At 42.0% G+C, this 24,449-nt stretch overlaps 2 protein-coding genes across 2 annotated transcripts in view; both read right to left on the bottom strand.

Moving 5' to 3' along the window:
* Positions 1 to 24,449, bottom strand: part of TRABD2B (TraB domain containing 2B) — a 265,751-nt gene that overhangs the window by 216,814 nt on the left and 24,488 nt on the right. Inside the window, exon 3 of the mRNA XM_033152192.1 lies at positions 23,833 to 24,393. Within this exon, the coding sequence (XP_033008083.1) occupies positions 23,833 to 24,393 (561 nt within the window). The remainder of the gene's footprint in view (positions 1 to 23,832; positions 24,394 to 24,449) is intronic.
* LOC117048405 (40S ribosomal protein S10-like) lies at positions 9,072 to 9,619 on the bottom strand. The gene is given in 2 exon segments (XM_033152193.1): positions 9,072 to 9,464; positions 9,467 to 9,619. Coding segments are annotated over 2 exon segments (483 nt in total). The 5' UTR covers positions 9,615 to 9,619; the 3' UTR covers positions 9,072 to 9,129.

Below are 24,449 nucleotides of genomic sequence, written 5' to 3'. Positions count from 1 at the left end.
AGATGGAAGACACTCTGTGCCATTGAGCCCACCGGAGCCTCAAGTGACAGCAAAGGATCCAGAAGTACCCCCAAGTCACAAACCTGCTCATTCAGAGGGAGTGTAACCCCGTCAAGAGGAGGCAACCTCCCATCCATCCAGTCTAGGGAACCACCCACTAACAGTGCCTCAGTTTTATCTGGATTGAGCTTCAGTTTGTTGGCTTCCATCTAATCCAGGGGTCAGCAACCTTTTTCAGCCATGGGCTGGTCCACTGTCCCTCAGACCATGTGGTGGGCCAGACTATAGTTTGGGGGGGGGATGAATGAATTCCTATGCCCCACAAATAACCCAGAGATGCATTTTAAATAAAAGGACACATTCTACTCATGTAAAAACATGCTGATTCCCAGACCGTACACGGGCCGGATTGAGAAGATGATTGAGCCCCATCCAGCCCCCGGGCCTTAGGTTGCCTACCCCCCATCTAGTCCATTACCACAGCAAGACCAGCCCATCTAGTGCCACATCTGCAGATGTAAAGGAGATTGAAGTGCATCTAGAAAATCAGCTTCCTCCAAGAGTGCCTAGATCTGGTCCATGACCATCCACTCAAGAACCTTCTCCAACAGGGGAGATTGGCAACTGGCCAGTAGGGGTTGAATTAACTATATCAGCTTCAAATTGGCACAAATTATAAGTAGGATGTGGAACTTTGGATCCAGCAGATCCAAGACCCACTTTGCTCCACTTTTCCCCTGGCTACATCTGGCAAAAATACTGACATTCGTACATTCATAAATCTATGTTTTGAAGCCTTTTTTTGAGGATGTGATGCTTCTCTCTACTGGCAGAGAGACACCTCTGCCCTATCCTAACTACCTCCATCCAGTGAAACTGGGAATTAGGATTGCTCTGTAATATCTGATCTTGTTACATTTTATTGAGTTCAAGTGGAGTACATCTGTCTAAGTATAATTATTCTGATTTTACTGCTTGGGTATTAAATTGATTGATCATTCACAATGAACTGGATCTGGCCACATGTTTACTAGCTATGTGTGTGGGTTTTTGTTTTTTGAACAACTGAGGTCCAAAGCATCTTGTCAAAATAAGTCTAATTAAGGATATTAAACACAAGATGTTGTTACAAAAATGATTGTGACATTAATAAGGAATACTGAATTTCACTGCAACTAAAAATGGGAAACGAATTGAAAAAGACAGAATTAAGTTTCAGGTCTCATGGGGTGCAATTTCATGCTTACTTTCATTTAGTGTGTTATTTTATCCCATGTCATAATTATTATCTCATAATATAATAGAAATATAATAACAAAGAATTATAATATCGTTTCATATGATGGTTACACAGTATTAATTTCACTGGCTTCACTGGGTAACCACCCTTCAGATGCACTTCTTTTCTGTAATTGACATGATTTTCATCTAAATAGTGTTAAGGTTTCCTGCTGCACCAAATTTCTAATGAATTTTCTAGATGATCACTAGCAGGAATCCTTTGGAGCTAGGTGAAAAACCATCACAACCAGCTGTGAAATGGTTCAATTCCAAATGGTTATTGACCCTTATACCACTTCATTATTTGAAAAATATGCTGGCAGGATGCTGCTTCTAATTTTTTTTAAAGAAGAGGAGGAGGAGGAGGAGGACACAGAGAGCCTTGAGCAAATAGAACAACTTTATTAGATACAACCCAGAGGATGGTAATGGAGAATAACCTAGGTTAGCATCAGATACGCATAAGTATAAATCTTTAGATTGAGCGCTGATTACTCCTAAGTAATTGCATGCCTGACAAAACACAATATAGCATTCTCTAGTTTACAGCAACCTATTTATGGTCCAAACGTGTGTGTCTGCAAGCATGGCTCTAGCAGTGAACCTGCAGATGATCAAGCTTAACTCGCTGCATCAAGGAAATCACAGAAAGCAAAGCTGTGTTGAAAAAAAGGACCCTATTGTTTATAGAAACATGAAAAGTCTATGCAACACAATATATGGATTTTTAAGGAAAACAGACCTTTCATTCTTTCAGCACAATCCCGACAAGCCCAACAGCAGGCTTGAGATTTCACAAAGCCAGCTAGAAAAGCACCAGGCTGTCAAAGCAATTTTCCAATGGGGACGGTGAAATTAACACAGTGGCTTTTTTGAAACCTCTAATGCTCGGAGAACCTTGGGGATATAACATGCCCTTTCCAATGTCAGCACCACATGGAGGGCACTCGAGACAGCGCTGATGAAGTTGGAAAGCCTACTGAAAAAAGACCTACAAGCCTGTTACCCAACAAGGAACTGCTTGTCATAGACATGTCTAGAAATAGTTACAGGTGGGTAGCCGTGTTGGTCTGCCATAGTCGAAACAAAATAGGAAACAAAATAGGAAATTCTTTCCAGTAGCACCTTAGAGACCAACTGAGTTTGTTCTTGGTATGAGCTTTCGTGTGCATGCACACGACAAAAAAATATCTGAAGAAATGTGCATGCACATGAAAGCTCATACCAAGAACAAACTCAGTTGGTCTCTAAGGTGCTACTGGAAAGAATTTCCTATTTTGTTTCCTATTTTGTTATGTCTAGAAATGTCATAAAAGTTTGGTCCTGATGGTACTTACTGCACACTAGCTGGCTGTTTCTAGGGTAGATCATAGCCATGTTTCTTATGAACAGGTACTTTCAGAATTAAAAGGTATATATGACTTCACCTGTCATTCAAAGTCCTAGAAAAGTATTATCAGTGGATTCTGCTGAAGATAGACACTAGGAAGATAGAAACTTTGTGTGAAGCACTTGTTCACACAAAGCCCTGCCCATTATACTGTCAGCTATAACCAGTTATACCCAATTATGATGTGAGCAGATTTCAGAAAACTACATCACTCTATAATCTTGAGAGGGACTGGGCAATTGTCACATAGTTACTTCTTCTGGAAAGGTCAATTGCATGCCTAGATGGTTCATTCTAGGTTAGTTCTGAGCTGGCAAAACCCTTTGTGGTTTCTCCTGTACAGAAAGTGGCAACGAGAGCAGAGTGTGATTCACCACTTTCCAAGTGCCTTCTCCTTCAGTTCTATTCAGTTATAGGGCTTATTCAAGAGATTGTGTTCATCAGAAGCCACGTCTATTTCACCAAGACACATCAGACAGTATCATACAGTGCCCTACTCGAAATTGTCCCATAGTGCTCCCACCGCCACCAATACATATTTTGAGAAGCTAGTGTAGGATAAAGTTTCTTTTCATACCTGCATTGTAGGGATCAGAGATGCAGAAATAGCACATCTAACTCCCTGAATTAGATCCACATGGCCATCTCTTACATTTTCACTGCCAGTACGTAAATCACAGAGCACAAGTATCAATTACTGATATTACACTGCCTAATTCTTCTTAAAACTCTCTCTGAAATCTTGCCCATAGTTTGGAAAGGACTGTGTCTCCCCAATTTTCAGCTGAACAAGTTTCTACTAACACAAGAGTGACTAAAATATGAGAGTTAGCCAAAGGCAATACAATATGAGTAACATCTGGAACTAGAAAACAAAAATCTCAGATATTTTCAGGGAAAATAATCTTAAAACAGAAGGCTTTTTGACCACCAGATCAATGTTAATGTGGAATGCTTGAGGCAGTACTAGATAAAGTAGTTATGCGAACAGATATCCGTATCTCCATAAAAAAAACCACTAACACCTACAAGCTCCCATTTCTTTCAAACACCATAAAAGGCCCAAAGTTCCCCATAAAGAATCACTTCAGATAAATGGGAAGGTTAATATCTCTCTTTGTTTCCCCCATTTCAAGTTGTTTTCTGCTTGATTGCCTTCTCTCTTTTAAAAGGCTACAATTTGCAACCTATGAATTCGCCCTCAGGTAGAAATTTCAAGCAAAGAAACTAATTGAAACATTTACATTTTGCATATAAATCTAAAGATTTCAGCCTGGAGCTAATATTTAATCTCAGATATACCCTGTTATAAATAATAAATAAAAATCATTCTTTTTACCATCCTGTTATCTTACAGTGTTTTTTTTTTTGCCAGCAGTGTCAATCTGTTTAATATAATGTAATACATAATATAATGTAATAATATAATGTAATACATTTTGTTTTAAATGAATACATTTTATTTAAGTTTTGTTACTGCAAAAACTTAAAGTTAGTAATAAAAGCATAGGGCTGTTCAGAGTGTTTAAATCATTCATCTACTAATTGTTAATCCAAGAAGAGAAAAGAAATAGATGGTGCTGTTATTAGTACGTGTACATTTCTATTGTAGCCTTCAGTAATGGCGAGAGTCCTATACTAGTCAGAACACTGGAAGAGAAGTAAGGTGATCATAAAGTGATGATTATATTCATAAGCAAAATTGCTCATTAGCACATGATATATTATCAGTCAATCGTAAGTGATGTATTTCCTAATAAACATTTCCAAAAGTCCATTTCAGGGCACATGGTTCGCGTTACGAACCACCGTACTAGTTCTTAACATTGGTATGTTATATACCTTTGGGGAAAAGAGGCAAATGAGCATGTTAGGTTTGGTAGATTCATCTACCTGACATGAACAGCAGTATACCTCTCTACTCCAACTTGAACACCTTATTAGGTTGACACTTTTCTTAGGATATGTTGCAAAGTGTCCATTCACATCAGAACCACAGTACCACGTCCACATATTTCACTCTTTGACCTGTATCATCCAAACAGTTAGCCTAATGACATCTTCACATTATTTGGTGCATAGGAGACACAGCATGGAAAGAGAGCTGGTATCTTTGGGGACCAGTCATTTAGCATTCCAAGCCTTCTGAGCATGCTCTTTGGATGGATATGTTCATTACTGGGAGTCTTTCTCTCAGGATCTCAACATATTTGTAGGTAGATGAGTCTGGGATCCAGAAAGCCACTCTTTTAGCATCACTTGATAATTTCCCTAATAAATCAGTTATCAGGATACGTTTCACTTTCACAGTTGGCCAAATATACTATTTTAGAGAGGGAGGAATGGTCAGGCCACAGGAAATAGGTGTCCTGGCCAATGCAGTACTTTTGAAGTTACCTGGCACTGGTTTATTGTGTAGATAATACTTTTTTATTTGTATTAAATGAAACAAAATAGTGCACTACACAGAAGTCCAGCATAAGACGTTAGCTGCTGTGTGCTCTTTGCACAGCTCAGCCTTCCAGAAGTGAGTTATTAATTAATAAAGAAAATGTGTGTATCTGAAATCTGTGGCTTTGTGTTCTGCTTTTATTAATGCAGGATCCTTTCCCATATGGTTTCCTTCCAAGCTTGTTTAAAAAGAAAAAAAAGAAAAATCTTGTAGCCTAGTCAGCACTGATGAGACTCTTGGCCAATACAAAGTACCTCCCCCCCCCCCAAAAAAATGGCTGCATCCATCATTTTTTACCATTTAGGCTGCTGCTCCTGTAAATTATTCTACAACAAACACCCAGTACACACGTACACACACACACACACACACACACACACACACACACCACTTTTAGGATGCAATCATCAAGCACAATATTGTATTTTTATTTGATTTACTAATTTCAAAAGATCTGTGTCACCTAAAATCCAGGTATTCTGCTTATTTGTTGGGCCACAAAACATTTTAGTCTTCTCCAGTGCTATTTCTCTAGAAAAAGAGGTGATGGAACTCACGTGTAACTCACCTCCCTCATTCTCTTAGAAAGGCAATGGTGCCCACCTGAGAGGTGCCGGAACTGAGTTCCAGAGAGTTCTGGCTGGAAAAAAACCCTGGTCTCCAAAACTTAGCAGGACTTGCCACAACATTCTATGGAACTTTTGAGTTAAGGATTACTATAGTGTTAAAATGGCTTTTGACTTATGGATTACTACAGAGTTAAAATGGCTTTGGAACGTGCATCATTCCAGAATTAACACAGGCATGATAATATGAAGAAACTTAGCACAGATTACCCTATCACCCAAAATAGGATATTTATACAGTAGCCTTTTCCCGGCATGCCTATGCACAGGCAACTGCAATGTTGCACTAGTCAATAAGGCAATGTAGCGTATGGCCAATTCCACTCTCTTCAGTTTTCTGCTCTCTTCCCTCCACTGAGCCCAAAATCAGACCAGCAAGCTGATGTGACATAATCATGTTGCAGATATGGAACTGAAGCAAAGGATACAAGGCAAGAGCCAAAGGTGTAGGACAGTAGATTAAATAAATCAAAGCAGAATCTAGACCTCTGCTACAAGTGCTGACTGTGTAACCTATGTGAATACAGCTCCAACAAGTGAGCTACATGGAAACTCAGATGGGCCATAAGTCACCAATTAGATCCTCTGGGCATCATAACCCTTAAAGGTAAAGGTAAAGGTACCCCTGACCATTAGGTCCAGTCGCGGACAAATCTGGGGTTGTGGCGCTCATTTTACTTTACTGGCCGAGGGAGCCAGCGTACAGCTTCCAGGTCATGTGGCCAGCATGACTAAGCTGCTTCTGGTGAACCAGAGCAGGGCACGGAAACACGTTTACCTTCCCGCCGGAGTGGTACCTATTTATCTGCTTGCACTTTGATGTGCTTTTGAACTGCTAGGTGGGCAGGAGCTGGGACCGAACAACTGGAGCTCAAGTCACAGGGATTCAAGGAAGGGTTAATCCCTGTCCCTTCACAAACTTCATTAGCATTTCTAAGGAAATGAAACAGGCATGTAAAACAATGGTAAGGCTGGATATGCTAGGCCATAAATGTTACTAACACAAATATTTCAATCTGTTTACAAAGTGGCCTATTAAGTCCTTTTAGAAATCCACAGCCACAGCTATGCTCAGCTTCTGCCAAGCAATTCCAGCATAAACAAATGAAAGGCAGCTAACACACTTGTTTTGACATTTACAAAGCCAAGGGTATTAGGGAGGCGGCAATTGCAAATAGATGCTCCACAGCAGCATGTAGCAAATGGAGGGTGGGAAACACCGTGTGGCAGTGAAAAATGCAAATTGGGGGTATTCTGCAGCTAGAGCCAATAACAGCTGGATTACAGTAATTCATTTTTATCAGATATTACAACTACCGGTACATGTTACATAGAACTGGACAGGCACCATAGAAAAAAGCTTGCTCTTTTTCCTGTAATCCATAAGATGCTAAAGATTTAGGGCTGGGCAGGATATATAAAATATACAGTCAATTTTATTCAACCCACACAGATCCTGGACAGGTCCTGTGAGTGTGATCCCACATTTTCCACACCACACATTGAGCATAATGACTTTGACTGCATGAGCAGTGCTAATGTGCTCCTTATAGAACCAGCAAGAGGCACAGTAAGCTTAGCAAATATGTGGACTGCTGGGGTGGTCTAGGTCAGGCATGTGGACCCTGTAGTCCTCCAGATGATACTGAACTACAGCTCCCATCATCCCCAGCCAGCATGGGCAATGGTCAGGGGTGACATCTGGAGAGTTCCAGCTTGCCCTATGTAGCCCCTTCAAAATTTGCAAGAGGTGCAAACTATTTGCAAAGCCTGGATGAAGAGTTAGCATGAAATTCCTGGGGGTGGATTTGAAAAATATCCAGTTTACATCTCCCTCTATTTTTTTTTTATGGATTCAGTGGCCATAATTCTCTCCAGACCTTGAACCTTCAACCCCACCTCGCCCCATCAAATTAAGGTACACAAGAAAGCAAACAAAGTAGTACATCTACAGGTATTTTTCAGAGGGGCTTTATGTTATGCTGTAAATAGAGCATTTGAAAAAAGACGCATGTGCTGCGTCCTTACAAAGATGTAAAGTGGTGGGAAGGGCAGTTGAAATTATTAAGTTTCTCAAAGCAGTGTTTCAGCTGCACATATATTAGTCTCTGGTCTCTCCGGACACCCTGCTAAACTGCTTCACTAAGAACGCAATGAATGCCTTTGAAAGTGAGACTTGAGTTATATCCCATGCAATATGTCCCCTTTCACAGCCAAGTCACTTGATTTAATAAAGAAAAACCTTATTTTGGACTCGCACTATTAGCTGGGGGGAAAGAAGGAAAAGTCAACACGGTCAGTCAGCACCGCCGCAAAAACTGAAATGCTAAACCCAGACAGCATCACAAATCCAAGTGTGCTCCCTTCTCTTGGACCCTTGACCCTTTCAATCCTTTTCTCAGACAAGAAGTAGCTGGAGGTTACACCCCGTCCCCATAGCCTGCTTAATTATACACCCACTCCCCTCAAACACTACTTAAGGAACTATGCAGGCTTCTCTATTTCACTTTGCATTTAAAAGACTTCAGCAGAATCATTTATGGTCTTGTATAGATTTCTATAGGGCTTGTCCATACTTCCGCTTGTCCTGTGCCTAGAAAAAATGGGTCCAAGTGGTTTTCACCTTCCCCTCCTCTATCCCCAGGGAAAACCCACTCTTTAGTGCTAAATCAGAGAAAACATCAATCCAGAGAAAACCCAAATTGCTGTTTGCTCCAGTTGAGTTCTAAAGATGAGTATACCCTGGGGCACAGCAGCAGGATGAGAGGAAGTGTGGATAAGCCCTTATTATTATCCTGAGAAAACAACCTGTATCTAGCACCAGAGATGCAAAACATTACAAGTCCAGATGGCTTCTTGTTGAGCAGAAGATAAGTGGGTTTTTTTTAATAAGCCCTACATTTGTCCCTGCATCAAAATATACAAGAGGGGTTTCACTGCTGAGGAACTGAAGCTACTGAAGAAGAATATCACGGGAACTCACATTTCCCTGTGTCAGCAAAATGTCACTGCTCTAGATGCATAATGTGGTATGAAGCAGACAGTGTTTTGGAAAATGTCTGACACATAATGCATCGCTGGAAGGTTTTCCACCTACTATGTCCTCGAGGTGAAAGGTCCTCTTACCTTTTCTTTCTGTTTTCTCCATGCTTAGTTCTGGCACTTAGGTGAGACGAGGAAGGTAAGGTATTAGCATCACCAACCATGTGGCCACAGAGCCGGCCTCCGATTTTACCGGCATTGCTGCCACTTACCCTGACTTCACATCCTCCTAATATTGTTTTGTGGTTTTTGTTGTTGTTTTTGGGTTGTTTTTTGGTTGTTTTTGCATTTTTCACCTATTTATTATACACAAGATGCAACCAAACAGCAACAGATTTCTACTGAGCTGGTTGACCACGTCCACACCCAAACCCACCTCTAAACTGAAATTCAGTAGCTAACCCAGCTCCAGCCTCTGCCTTCTTGTCAGTGCCAGGAGGAGCAGCACTGCGTCTGTTGGGGTCCCTGTCAGCTTCTCCCCGTGTAAGGCGAGCAGGACACTCACTCTCCAAACCTTCTGGCTGGGGTCGTTCAGTTTCAGGACAACTGCGATGCAAGGTGGCAGGCACAATTTCAGGCGGCAGATGGAGATAGTCCCTCAAGTACTGGATGCCCTCATTGGTCAAATACCAGCAGAAATGCCTCCATGTAAACTGCTCCTTCATGTAACCACCATTGCTTTCATGACGTGGAGGTTGGACACATTTTTGTCTGCCAGTTCTGGGTGTTTAGGCATATGGACACCTTTCTTAGCTACCATCACTCCCTCCTTAAAAAGGAGTTCGTAGATGGCAATGCAGTTCTTTTTAGGCATCAACATCATGGTGGCGGCAATCCTCCTGATATTGTTGAAGTTGGGGTGGTTCAGGTGTAGCAGTGGGAGCAAAAAGTCAATTCAAATGAAAATTGGGGGGTTGGGGGCTGGACTGAGAATGCCAGAAGTCAGGCAGGCAAGCAGACAGACCGACAGATAGACATGCTCACAGACTGGGACACAAGGAGGAACCAATAGCAAGGGCAAAATGATAAAGTGGTTGGCTAGGCCCTGACCCGGGCAAGCACCCTAGAATGATCTTTTGTTGTTGTTTAGTCATTTCCAACTCTTCGTGACCCCATGGACCAGAGCACACCAGGCACTCCTGTGTTCCACTGCCTCCCGCAGTTTGGTCAAATTCATGTTGGTAGCTTCAAGAACACTGTCCAACCATCTCATCCTCTGTCATCCCCTTCTCCTTGTGCCCTCCATCTTTCCCAACACCAGGGTCTTTTCCAGGGAGTCTTCTCTTCTCATGAGGTGGCCAAAGTATTGGAGCTTCAGCTTCAGGATCTGCCCTTCCAGTGAGCACTCAGGGCCGATTTCCTTGAGAATGGATAGGTTAGATCTTCTTGCAGTCCACGGGACTCTCAAGAGTCTCCTCCAGCACCAGAATTCAAAAGCATCAATTCTTCGGCGATCAGACTTCTTTATGGTCCAGCTCTCACTTCCATACATCACTACTGGGAAAACCATAGCTTTAACTATATGGACCTTTGTCAGCAAGGTGATGTCTCTGCTTTTTAAGATGCTGTCTAATTTCGTGACTGTTGTCACCATCTGCAGTGATCATGGAACCCAAGAAAGTAAAATTTCTCACTGCCTCCATTTCTTCCCCTTCTATTTGCCAGGAGATGATGGGACCAGTGGTCATGATCTTACGGTAGTTTTTTTGATGTTGAGCTTCAGACCATATTTTGCGCTCTCCTCTTTCACCCTCATTAAAAGGTTCTTTAATTCCTCCTCACTAGGGAGCTATGGCCTCTCCCTATTAACAAAATTAGCCTGTGCAGAAACTACATAGGCCCTGAAGAATTTAGTTTTAATTATTTTATCAAAGCTATTCATTGAAGTATAAATAACTCCCAGGATAAAGAACAAGCTGGTGACCTCACTTAGGTCTAAAGGCAGTTCTATAATTTGTAGGTCGTGATTCTGTGTTGTGTTTTTTATTATTTTTAAAAAAATCCTTTTAAAATACATTTTAAAAGTTACATTCATGGAATGAAATCTTTAGCTTTTATAAACTAGTGTAGAATGATTAAATTCAGATTCCCTTTGGCTTCGCCATGTTACCAATCTGTCTGATGGATGCTTACTTAGGTGGAATAAAACCCACTGTTTTGCTCCATCTTTTTAAAAAATTGTAGATTAGATGCAGGATAGGCCTACAAAGGCTTCCAGTAACAGCAAATTTGCCATTTTCTCCATTCTCGCTTTTCCCCATTCCCTTTGCTGACTTTGCATCCTCTGCATAGTGAGACCATTATATGCGCCTAATGTAAAATAAATATTCCGTCGCTATTCTCATGTTACCACCTATAAAGGCAAATGTCTGCGAAAAAAATCAAAGGCAAATAAAATGTGCTTGGTTGCAGAAAACAAACCAAGAACTATCAATGTCCTTTGGGGTTGCTCAAGCAACAGTATGCATAATACTTAGGTTTCTTCAAGAATAATATCCCCTTCTGCTTCTTCTCCCTCCCCTCCATCATTTTTCTTCTATCTTGGCTTCATAACTCATGTGTATATGCAGTGCTTGCCTAATACTATGTTTTGTGGATGTGCTATTAGCACAATTATAGGCACTGCCCACTCTAAACCCAGGAGTGAGATCCCGAACTTTTATGCTGCACAAAAGTAGCAAAATTCCCTTTTGTTTGAAAGTTGTTCACACTGCATTTATGAAGCTGGAAGACAAATGCAATTGGGGGGGAGAGAGAGAGAGACAAGCTGTGGCAGCCTACATTCAGCAAGTACCACAATAGTCACCCAGCAATTAAGTACCGTTTTTCCAAATGATGTTTAGACTTCATGGCCGTAAAAAGATTTTGGTTTATTTGATGGCTTCTGAAACCTAAATCGCAGGATGTGCTCCTCCACAAGCAAAGGGAGCTCGATGAATCCCTACAAGTGATGCACCATGAAATTTAGCATATAACCAGAGCCGTCTCATCCATAGAGGCCGGTGGCGCGGCGCGCCAGGGCGCAGGGCACCCCGGGGGCGCCCCCGCGAGCCCACCGGCATACCGGGCTCCCCCTCCCCAACCCGCCCCCGCCCCCACGGGCAGGCGGGCACTCGCGCGCCGGCGGGCGGGCTGTAAGCCGCCCGCCCTCGCCTCCCGGAGCCCCAGCTGGAGCGCTGGAGCGGCGCGGGGCTTTGCGCGACCTTCCAGCACTCCAGCTGGGGCTCTGGGAGGCGAGGGCGGCCGGCTTGCAGCCCGCCCGCCCTCCCGCCGGTGCGCGAGCGCCCGCCCGCCCCTCATCCTCCGCCCGCCGGAGCGCGGGCGCCCGCTCCAAAGCCACGCCTCTCATCTCCGCTCGCCCACCCCCCCTCCCGAGGGGCGGCCAGCGCGGGAGGGAGGCGGGCGGAGAGGCGGCAGGCTGGGGGCGCCGAGGGATCGCTGCGCCAGGGCGGCCGATCCCTCTAAGACGGGCCTGCATATAACGCCATCTATTTTCATTTTGAGGATATATGGGTATCGAACTGGGACTTCCTAACAAAGATGATGATACAACAGATGCTTTTCCTGTTGCTGGTGTTATATAAACTACAGTAGATCGCAAACAGAAAACTTCTGCTGTACACAAGGAGTGTTTGTGCACATTTCACTGTGAAATGAAATGGAGAACAAGCTGCATTTCCACATCTGTCTTCTTACAAGGGTCCATGCATGTATGCACAGATGTGCACATTCTCTCTCAACATATCAGCACATGATGTGCTTATAGGGTGATTAAAACTGGGACACTTGGAGGGTATGGAGGGTATAATTTTTTATTTTAAAAAAAATTATGCCCCTGATCTTGCATGCCATGTATTAGTTAGGACTATATTGGTGAAAAAATAACTAGGAGCACCGATCCGAATGACATTCAAAAAGGGTATCTCAAAATTTAGTGCAAGTTTCATAATTTACTCAATTACTAAGACTTCTGCACCACTGTAAAATTAAATGCATTTGCTTTTATCGGTCCTGAGCCTTTTAAGGCAGCGATGGAGTACTGGAAGAATGCAGCTCACAAGGACAGCCAAATCCCGGATCCTGCACATCACCAGATCTCTCATAAATTTCCAAATCTTTTTTAAAATCGGATTTCCTACCATTTGCATCTTAAAGAAGTTACCCTTTCAAAGGTTGCTTCGCAGCCAGAAGCTTTGTTGGTGGAGGTTAATGAATACTGTAAAAATTCTTGCGATTTTATTTGCAAGTTACATTTTCAGGTTTTCTGGGACTCATGCACTCCTTATATCAGTGTTTTTCAACCACTGTTCCGTGGCACACTAGTGTGCCGCGAGATGTTGCCTGGTGTGCCGTGGGAAAAATTGTGTTTATTTGATTCCTATTCAAGAGAATTACTTCATATATAGTCAATATAGGCACAGAGTTAATTTTTTTAACATTTTCTAATGGTGGTGTGCCTCGTGATTTTTTTCATAAAACAAGTGTGCCCTTGCCCAAAAAAGGTTGAAAAACACTGCCTTATATCATGGAACAGCACATATAATGTGGTCGTAAATCTGCCCAGGTGGAGATAACTTTAGCATAGCATATTAATTTTCTTATTGAGTTCCACAGTGGTAAAGCAGGTAGGGTCTTAGGAAATGGTGTGTTCTGCAAAACATGTTTCTGAGATGGAGAGCATCTCTAGGTAGCAAAACAATGTACACTGGTATGCGCATATGAATAGGTTTTGCATCCAGTTCACATATTGTGAAGCAAGCTTTCTAATACATAAGGTGACATTTATTCTTCACTACACATTTAAAGCACTATGATCCCACTTTTAAAATATTCTAATTACCAGCACTATTCAAAAGCAGGTGTAAAAAAGCAGAAATTATACTTTGCTATTGTTCACATGCACACAAAATACCACCAATGCTATTCCTTTAGATCTGTCGTCATTTCCAGTGAGCCTAACAGAAACCAATCACTTGTATGATCTTCTTAGCAGATGAATCACTGCTCATATGTAACTATATACGGTCTAAGAATGCCACCCCCACCTCTTTTTGTAATATCTTGGTCTAAGGAACAAGCAAAGCTTTATTTTACACCAAACTTACGCCAGAATTTCTAGGATGGGATTTGCAATTTCCACACATAGGGATAAAGATATAATGAGGTAAACAAGGGCTGATAAGCAGCTTTTCTGTTTGTAACATTTATTCTACTTGTCCTTTCTTGTTGACCTTAAAAGGAAGGATTTCACCAAAGCTCTAACATCCTGTTCAAGGATCAAACCCTATCTGTCTTAGGGGCTTATGGAGACTCCATTACCTTGTTATCTGAGAACCTCACAATCTGTAATGCATTTATAGCCACAACCTCCTTGTGAGGCCAAGAAGGGTAGTTTACTGTCATCATCCTACAGACAAGAGACCAGGGGACTTGGGCTGCCATCCTATGCATGCTCAGCTGGGAGTAAGAACCACTGAACCCAATGAGATTTACCAGCAAGGAATTCACAGGACTGCAGCAAATGGCAGGCAATGAATGAATCCTATATATGAATAGGAGTCATAACATGTCCATGAACTGAGCAAATTATGTTTTCTGCTTATAGGTTCCCCCCCCCCCCCGTATGACCATGTAAACAGCATCAACATACTGATCACAACACAATGCCCTTCTGTATAGGTCCTACTCAACCTCTTCTTTTCAAGAGGACATTGAAGAATCAGGAGTACCATGTGGAAGGGATTGCAACCTTAGAGGGTCCACAGAACTATACATTTAATTCCCTTTCAAAATGTAATAAATATTCCATGTGACATGTAATGCTTGACCTAGATATGGAAATATCTCCGATGCCTTGGCTCAAACATGGTTTGCAGTCTTGATTTTCCATGAACAAGGAAAGATTTTCCAAACACATAACCCCTAACAGATAAATCCATGCATGTGATAAGAAGTAAAAGTGGCACAGGAAACGTTCTCCCTAGTACTTGCTAGGAAACTTTTGCAAAGCACAGGAAAAGGTCTAACGAGCTCTTTTGCCAAAGTCTCAGTTTTGCCAATGTGAAATATGCTCTCTGTGTTATCTTCCAAAACCTGCACTGGAGAAATAAAAAAGAACCAGACTATGGAGGTAAGGGAAGGGAGTATCCTGCAAGAGGGCATAGCTAGATGGAATCTTGAATAGAAGCACACCACACAGCAACCTTTTGTTTCAAGTCTCACATTAGACCTTGTTTCCATGCTTATTCAGTATCGTGCATATTACAGCCCCATCTGCACTACACATTTAAAGCACTATGGTCCCACTTTAAACAGTCGTGGCTTCCCCCCCCCAAAAAAAAATCATGGGATCTGAAGTTTGATAAATGTGCTGAGAGTTGTTCAGAGATTCCTTTTCCCCTCTGAGTGGTTTAACAACTCATTTTTTTCTCCTCAGGGGAATTCTGGGAATTGTAGGTCTGTCGTGGAAATAGGAGTCTCCTAACCAGTGCTTTTCTTATAGAGTACTGTTATAAGGGGGGAAAACTGCTCCTTTTCCCTTATGGGGTACCCAAGAGCCCGTACAGAGTCCTTATGTAGGTTCTCTATCAGTAGGAGAAAATAACAAAAGGCCAACCAGAGAATATTGAGAAGCAAAGCGGCTAGTAAGCCTGATCTTTATTAAACTGTTGCAACAGGGTGCTTCCCCCCCCCCACGCAGGAGGGAGGAGGAACCCAGAACATTGGTGTGAAAGCTCTTATACAGACTTTTGAAACCGCCACCCTGTAGCTCAGGCATCCCCAAACTCGGCCCTCCAGATGTTTTGGGACTACAACTCCCATCATCCCTAGCTAACAGGACCAGTGGTCAGGGATGATGGGAATTGTAGTCCCAAAATATCTGGAGGGCCAAGTTTGTGGATGCCTGCTGTAGCTCAAGGCCAACCCCCCCCCAATACATACATCATACATGCATCACTGAAGGGGCAGTTTACAGCAGAAAGCCTGTCTGCCAGGATACCTGATAATGATCACTGATTGCTTTTACCTGGGCATCCTGGCCATTCTTTTATGATGGTAAATACTCAGTTCCTGAATCCAGGTCACAGGCTCACCCTATTCCTGCACAGATACACCCTTAAGACAGGATTTGTGAGCAAAGAGACAATTGGGGGGGGTTCCCATTTCCTTTCTCATTGCAGAGAAACATTTGAGGTCAATTTAGGAGAGTCAAAATGGTTTCAGGCCTGTTTTCCTGTACTGTTTCAGATATGTGGTTTATATATTTATGTATGTGTTTGCCTGGTACATTTATGAACATTTATTTTACATCTTAGGCCGTATAATTCTCATAACAGTACCCTTGAGTACCCCCCCCAAAAAGCACTGCTCCGAACAACACTCGGCACCCTTCACAAACTACAGTTCCCAGGACTCTTTGGGGGGGAGCCAAAAATGTTTAAAGTAGCATGGTATAGCTTTGAACATATAGTGCAGGTGGTGCCCAAGTTCTAGCACACCAAATGTTTTGCATTCTCAGGCTTAGCTTCACTCAACAGATACTTTTCATCGGCGAAGAATCTGGCTGTCTTTTCTCTGCTTGTTAAACTCTTTTGAAAGGGAAAAGGGAAAGAAAGGAAAGGAAGCCAAAGGGCACATCAAAATATGGTCCTGTGTGTATATTAATGTTTCCTGCTGCTCTGCTATGCGGAGACCAGCTTAGAGAGTGCAGATATCTGTCAAGGACCAAATATGATGGGCCACCCATCAGCCTTTCATTAAATAGCACTTGTAGCCTCTGTAATTCTATCAATAGAGTAATCAGAGCTGCCATGTCTCAGGATTTGATAGAACAGCGGGAGCTGGGAAATGAAGACTGACATTGTTAACAAAGCCACTTCTGCCACTTAATGCCGAGGGAAGCAAGCAAAAAAAAAGTTTATTTGTCTATCCACAAAAAGAAGAGAGGAAGAAGGCAGGAGTGGCTAAGTGTGAAGTCTGGGGTGACAAGCTTTGGAAACTTTCTTCTTCTTCTTCTTCTTCTGGGGTTGCCCAGAATCAATTCCACTTTGATATTTTGTCTGTTTTTTCTGCATTTATTCCGCCATGGGTTGACATCACGCAATCTAGATAACCAAATTCATGAGCAAAAATTAAAGAGGGAAGGCGAAACCAGGCAGGGCAGATATTTCCCATCGAAGGAGAAAGAACCTAATTCCCTATGGAGAGGGATTTCAATGAAGAGATTTAAAAAATCAAGATGCTAATGTCAAGTCCTCAGCAAGGCAACTTTTTGAAAAAATGTAGCAAGAGGCTAAAAGGCTTAGCTTCCAACTGCAGGCGGATTAAGGTTGCATACAAAGGGCCAGTGATAGGAGATGAAAGAAAGGCAACATGAAAAATCAGAAAGAAAGAAATGAGGATGAAGATGGAGAGGTTGGAGACTTAAACCAAGTTGCTGGGTTCTCTGTGCTGCTGATTGGCCTGAGGTTTTGAGGCTGGGCGGGATATCCACGTTTTTCCATGGTTAAGCCTGCCCAACCTAAAGTGAAAGGAAGAGAGAGAAAACCAGTGGCACACTATGTGTGGGGCCAGTGAGAACCAGCATGGCATGGTGGTTAGAGTATCGAACTAGGACCTGGGAGACCAGAGTTCAAATCCCCATTCAGCTATGAAGCTCATGTGGTGAACTTGGACCAGTTAAACACCCACAGCCTAACCTACTTCACAAGGTTTTTGTGGGGATAAAATGAAGAGGGGAAATATGTAACCCACCTTGAGCTCCTTGGAGGAAAGTTGGGATACAAATGTAATTAATAAATAATGCCAATACCAATACTAATACTAATAATACTAAAGTCCTGTTAGGCTACAGCAGCATCAACATGTCCTTTGTTGGCACCTAAGGGTGGCTCATTCCCCAGAAAGTTTTGCAGAAAGAACAGATATGATTTGGGACATATGATCAGATCCCCCCAGTGGTGCTGGGGAGAGGTATCCTTAGTTATTTATATTGTCCTGCCTTTTAGACCCCGCTATCTTCTCCCCAAGAAGCTGCTATTAGATCCCTAGCAGGGCTAATTGCACCTTTGGGAGGCAGGGTAGATTTGAATCTTTGAAAATGGAGCCTCTTCTGACCACCCAGAGCTGCTTCATGATAGGCAATGTAGGAATCTGTTTTGTTTTCGCCCTCTGTGTTTAATGTATGGAAGAGAGATGTTCATTCATGCCTTGTTCATTCAGGAAGCACTTAAGCCACATTTTGCTGAAGATCCCAAGGCAGGTTACACCAACAGAATATGTGAACACCTACTCCAAATCAACTATTCAAGTCAATCTCAACCAAACACATTCTAGGAGTGAGCCTTTGCATTCAAACATGTTCTGGGGGTCCACTGAATCCCACCTAATTTAGCATACAATTGAATACGTTAGTAGTGCATTTTCAGGAAAAATAAGATAAATTGCGTTGGATCCAAAGTTAATCATGCCTAGATCAGATTGATGGTAACTTTAAGTTATCACTAACTTAATTCCATTGAGTTCAATAGTAATAATAATGATAATGATATGTTCATACTCTTGATGCCAAGCAAAACCTACTTGCTGGAAAAGAGATTGGGATCTGCTGTAGACCTCTAGGTGATTTGCAGCAGCAACATCAAATGACTTCTTACACCTAAATTGGGTTGCCGAAATAAAGAGAGGCTGGAGTAACCAGGAATGGGCTGAAGGCTGGAGCTCACACAAAACCCTGCCCTATGCTATACCAAGCTGCAGGCAGCGAAACAAATTGGGCCCAGATTGAGCCTGATGTCATCAAGCCATAGCAGAGGGGCCAGCTCAGGATCCAGAGTATCCCATGTTAGCTCAGCCTCTCCCTCTCTCTTGCCCCTGGAATACCGAGACAGAAATCCTGCCAGTGGTACTTCTGTTTGCCTGCATTTTCAGCAGGTGGACAGAGGCCAACGGAGCTGTTTTGAGATGAGCAGAAAGAGATCTCCACCTCATTCAACCATCCCAGCATGGCAGATCAGGAGCTTGATTGCAGCCTTAGAGACAAACCACTTTATTTTGGCATAAGCAGTTGGCATAGGAAACAGTCCACAATGGGCTTGTGGTGTTCTGGGAAAAGACATATCTTCAGTTTGATTAAGTGTATTTAATAGCTTTGAGAAGTAAGTTGTAAAAGGTACTGATTTAATATCTTTTTGTATCATATCCCAAGCAGATCTTGTACCCCCCCCCCCAAGTCAAATGTGCAACTTGTGGCCAAGTGAGCCAAATGCAGGCCACCAGCTGTATAAGGCAGCCTGTCAGGCTCAGCAAATTCTCTTTTTGCCACACGCTTGGGATTGCACAAATGCACTTCAGGCATCCAGCAGGCTCATAGATTTTTGACTTGATGCAACACAAACTGCAAATACCCCCCTCTACAGCATCATCATAATCATATTATTATTATTATTATTATTATTATTATTATTTACTTATATCCAGCCCATCTGGCCAGGCCTCCTCAGCCACTCTGGGCAGCTTCCAACAGGATATTAAAAACACAATAAAAGTTCAAACATTAAAAACTTCCCTAAACAGGGCTGCCTTCAGATGTCTTCTAAAAGTCTGATAGTTGTTTATTTCCTTGACATCTGGTGGGAGAGTGTTCCACAGGGTGGGCACCACTGCCGAGAAAGCCCTCTGCCTGGTTCCCTGTAACCTTAATTCTCACAGTAAGCACTATTCTAAGACACTATAGAAATTGAAATGAACCAGGAGCTGGGCAAGAGCACACAGGCATGGAAACTGGGTTGAGATATACAAATTTGCATAATTAAATATGATACAATAGAAGTCTGCTTCAGGGATACAAATGCTGCTAAAATCTCCATAGTATTTTAAGTAGTGGTGGATGTTCCAAAGACGGGATCTTCTCCTCTGTCCTTAAAGCATCTTTACTTTGTTTCAGAAACCAATAGAAGCCAACTTCAACTAAGCAGACACAATGCATTCATCCTATTTAAATTTCCAGTAGCATGAAACTTGAGAAAAGGGTAAAAAAGAAAGAAAGAAGCTAACCACTTCGAGAAGGGAAGGGACTGGCTGGAGGAGAAGCAAACCACTTATTTTCCCTCAGTAAGTGTTTGAAAATTGGATAGATTGAAAACAAATGCTTAAGGATGTTTCAGTACAGCATGCTTTCTAGGACTCTTGTTTCCAAATTTTTCAGATTATATATTACAATTAAAGTAATGCTGAAAGCAGGTTAAAAAGAACTCAATTGATGCCCATAACAGATTCAGGGCTATAAACGATCACAGATGTTCGCATCGGCCTAGACATACCACTGGAATACAAACTCTGGTCATTTTCTAATTTCCATCATTAATACCACTAATTATATGTTTCTCAGGAGAAGATCCAAAATTTAGAATTAAGAGAGGAAATCTAGTTCATTGTAATCCACTCCTTCCAATTAAGGCCATAATACACCACGCAGTGGGATTGCTAGACAGAATGATAACATTACAAATTGCTCCCTTTGAACAATCTGCCAGGTGCCAAATGCAGCCAGTTCTTAGACAGCACCAAAAAGGACAGAAAACGGTCAGCAAGCTTAGTTGTGCTTTCTTTCCTCCCATGTTACTTTGGAATGCGTTGCTTTCCCAATCAGGGGGAAATTTAAAAGGGACTTCTCAAATTTGAGGTCACACAATACTCTGTTGACCGCTTCCACTTATTCCACAAGGACCAGCACCAACAAAATGAAAGCATGTTCTTAAGGCCAGTGGCTGCCCTGGGGGTGTAGTGATGTTGAATGTAACACTTCAGCAGCAAATACTTCACATTTGAGAAAGAGATTTTAAAACTCTTCCTGAATGGCAGCGATTATTCAGCTTTCCGGGTGGCACTGTGGTCTAAGTCACAGAGCCTAGGGCTTGCCAATCAGAAGGTCCACGACGCGGTGAGCTCCCATTGCTCGGTCCCAGCTCCTGCCCACCTAGCAGTTCGAAAACACGTCAAAGTGCATGTAGATAAATAGGTACCACTTTGGCGGGAAGGTATACGGCTTTTCCGTGCTCTGCTCTGGTTCGCCAGAAGCAACTTAGTCATGCTGGCCACATGACCCGGAAGCTGTCTGCGGACAAATACCAGCTCCCCCGGCCTATAGAGCGAGATGAGTGCTGCAACCTCAGAGTCGTCCATGACTGGACCTAATGGTCAAGGGTACCTTTACCTTTACCTAACTAAGCAGCATGTTCTGAACAAGAAACTTTTGTTCAGAAGCCAAAGCCCTTCTTGAATATATGATTATCTCTCCTTCTGCTTCTTCTTCTTCTTCATTATGCAAAAAAGATGACTAAAACAGTAGCAGAGTGATTGCTGGTAGAGTTAGAATCGGGGACCAAAAATTAAATCAGTATTATTAGGTCCCATTCCAAGAGGTTCTTCTTCTTTTAATGAAAATAATAACTCTATATGCCCATCTACGAAAATGTGTAATATAATTCACATTTGAAAAGTATCCAACTATCCATTTTTATCAGAGTACTATTTAACCTAATAGAGCCTCAGTGTCATCAGAGGTACCTTATGGTTCTGGTTAATCATTCTGAACTTTGTTTCAAGTGGGGTGTGCTTGATGTAGAAAACTTGACAGCTCTTTGGAGGAAGCTGGGTCAAAAGTATCTTGTTCAATTTTCAAATGAATAAAATTGAAAAGATTTACATCGAGCCCACTTTGAAAATAAATAGGATGAAAAATGTTTATGAGTTCGTTCATTGTTACTGAGTAATTGGGTTTGTCTATTTTTAAAGTGGGTTTAGATATGAAATGAATTGAAACAATGCCTTGTTGAAGGATGCTCAACTTTACAGTATTTTGCAACTGCTTAATATCCCTAAAACATAACTTCTATCATGATTAGTCTGCTAATTAATAGAGATTATTAAATGAGAAATTAAATCGAATGGCAACCTCATTTTAAACATCCACACTAACTTGTGTGCTGGCAACCCTGGAATAAGATAATAGTTCATGGATCTAGGCAATCCCATTATTACACCAGTCTTAAGAATATATTTGCCAACAGAGTAAAATATTGGATTGGATGGCTAAAATGTTTAATTAGTTGACAGCTACAGAAATAAGAGAAATTCCCCAAAGGGAGGAGAAACAGCACTTTTGATCTTTTTGTTCTGCCTTGAACTGGTAAATATCTCATTTGAAAAGGAACTTCTGGAGAGTTATGTAATGAATGTCATACAGTTGTAAAAACTGCCAAGAGAAGGCCCTGGTGCTTTTCTCCCCAGAGTTGTGTACATTTCTGCTGGGGTCATAGAAGGACTGACGTTATTTGTCCAACAAGCCCAACATCACCAACAGGATACACTGCACTAGTAAATCATGTGTCAGCTAGCATGTTTTTCCCATTTTATTCCAACCCAGCCCTTCTATTTTTGGCACACCTATCAACTAATTATATATTTTCACAGGTGATATTTTGGAGATTGTTAATGGAAAACAGCCACTCTGTCCAAAATAGTGCAGAGAATTTTTTTCTTCAGAAAAACATCTGAAACCCATTATCAAGAAAGATACATAGATTATGAAAGCCAAGAGTGTCCAGTGCTGAGGGTGTTATTGTAAATAGAGGACATCTCTGATTTTAAATGTGATTAAAAAATACAGACACAAGCCAGGTAACCAAGACTTTTGGATTTAGCACGAACAACTGCAGAAAAACGCTTTAGAATAGATGCTGGTGAATCCCTTAAACCTAAATAATATATAGCATGGACTTATATTGAGATCTGTCAACAAAGACAAGATCTACCCTCAGAAATGGAGAGACAAAAGTTTTTCAGAAGAGAGTTTTAAAATAAACACATTGTCTTTCACAACAAATTTAAAGTTAACTCTCCTCATAAGAACATAAGCCACTTCTTTACTTTCTATATACGAACAACTATAAAAACAGTAAACACATCCAGGAACTTTCCTTCCTTCTTTCCTTTAGCTCTTTAAAACAGGAAGTGACAAGATTCCTAGAAAATGCTGCAGGATCAACAAACTGCTATGCTTTACGTATAATAGGTTGGGAAGCAATTCACTTCCTGATCTAAGTAAGTCAGGTAAAATATATAAAGGAAAGAGTTAACAAAATGGTGCGCATATTGGAGAAGATATCTAATTTATTTATTTCTTTTCTTTTCTCTTCTCTTCTCTTCTCTTCTTTTCTTTTCTTCTCTTTTCTTTAAAACACAATGTTTCCTCCAAGGTGGAATTCAAGCCAGCAGACATGCACTTCTTCCTAGGTAGCCTCCCATTCAGATACTGACCAGGGCTCAACCTGGTCAGCAAGGTGGAAGCAGCATGTGCTCTCATACTATGTCTATTATCCACAGTATGCACTCAACATGTAGAGAGACATGGTTTCATGTATATTTTTCTATGGGTATCACGTAACTATAAAAGCAAGACACAACCATCCTTGTTACAAAAAGTCTGACACCATCAGACATTTGCTTGTGTTGAATATACCTTACTGCTTATCTTCTACCTTTAGGACATGATCATGTGTTTAAAGCCTGGTATCATGTTCAATGTGTGTGTGACGGAGAGAAACTGAGGCACTACTGCGTTGACAATGTCTCCTCCATTATTGCTCTGCATTATGTTTCTCAAGCATACGCAACAGCTGGGCCTGCGTATGCACATGTATTATGGTCCCACTGAAAGAACAGCACCCTAAGCTTTCAAACGAATTTTGCCACTTGATCAGAAAAACACACACCATATTTCCTTGCCCACGAACTCCTAGGTTCATACACAATGTGTAGTTGAGAACAAGACACAACCAGTAGGAAAGAATGAACATCCCATGTTCTCATAGAATAATCTAGTTAATGAGCAGAAACTAAATATGAGACATACTAGTCTCTATTTCATATTAGTCTCAAGATCCTGCCTGGCCAAACCTAACGAAGGTCATTTTTTCTAAGGAAGAAGGTTGTCTTAAGATTTGACTTCTTGAAAGTGTGTGTGGCCTGCATCTCCTTACCTGGGAGAAGTTCAACCCATTCAGTGGATGGCATTGCTCTTCCACCCTCTCCACAGCTCCTGTCCTTTTCTTCATCCTCTCTGCCTCCTGAGCCAGGTAGAGGTCCAATACAGGCACTCCACGGGAACGGATATCTGTCTCCGTGAGGGAGTTGACCATCAGCATCACCCAGACGGGCCTTTTGCGCTCCCAGTTCCCAGCAATAGCATTGAAGAGGTAATCGGCATAAAGACCTTTCCCCCGTTGGTCTGGCGTCATCCAGTGAGGGAGCATCAATTTGACGTACTCAAGGTGGCGCTTGAGGCGGTGGTAAAGATCCCGGGGGAGCACGTCTTGCAAGTTCTCCCCGTGGGGTAGCAGCTGACAGCTGGCCAGGCCTGAAATGGTGTAGGGGTCAGTGAGGTCCAGCTCAAAGTACACACTGGAACTGGCTTGGAAAGCAGACTTGGAGTTCTCAGGGACAAAGTCCCACACACGTGTGTAAGGCACATGGATTGTTCCAAATAGATAGGCTGGAGGGTCCCTCCGGATTGTCCAGAGGAAAGAGTTCAAGTCTCTTTGCTAGGGAAAAGGGAATGAAAAAAAGGCAAGAGTCAATTTGGTGTCAAGCACTGAGA

The sequence above is a fragment of the Lacerta agilis genome, chromosome 6 (genome assembly GCF_009819535.1).
Source record: "Lacerta agilis isolate rLacAgi1 chromosome 6, rLacAgi1.pri, whole genome shotgun sequence".
Classification (NCBI taxonomy): Eukaryota; Metazoa; Chordata; class Lepidosauria; order Squamata; family Lacertidae; genus Lacerta; species Lacerta agilis.
Note: the sequence above shows the minus strand (reverse complement) of the source record. Positions and strands in the feature narration are given on the sequence as shown.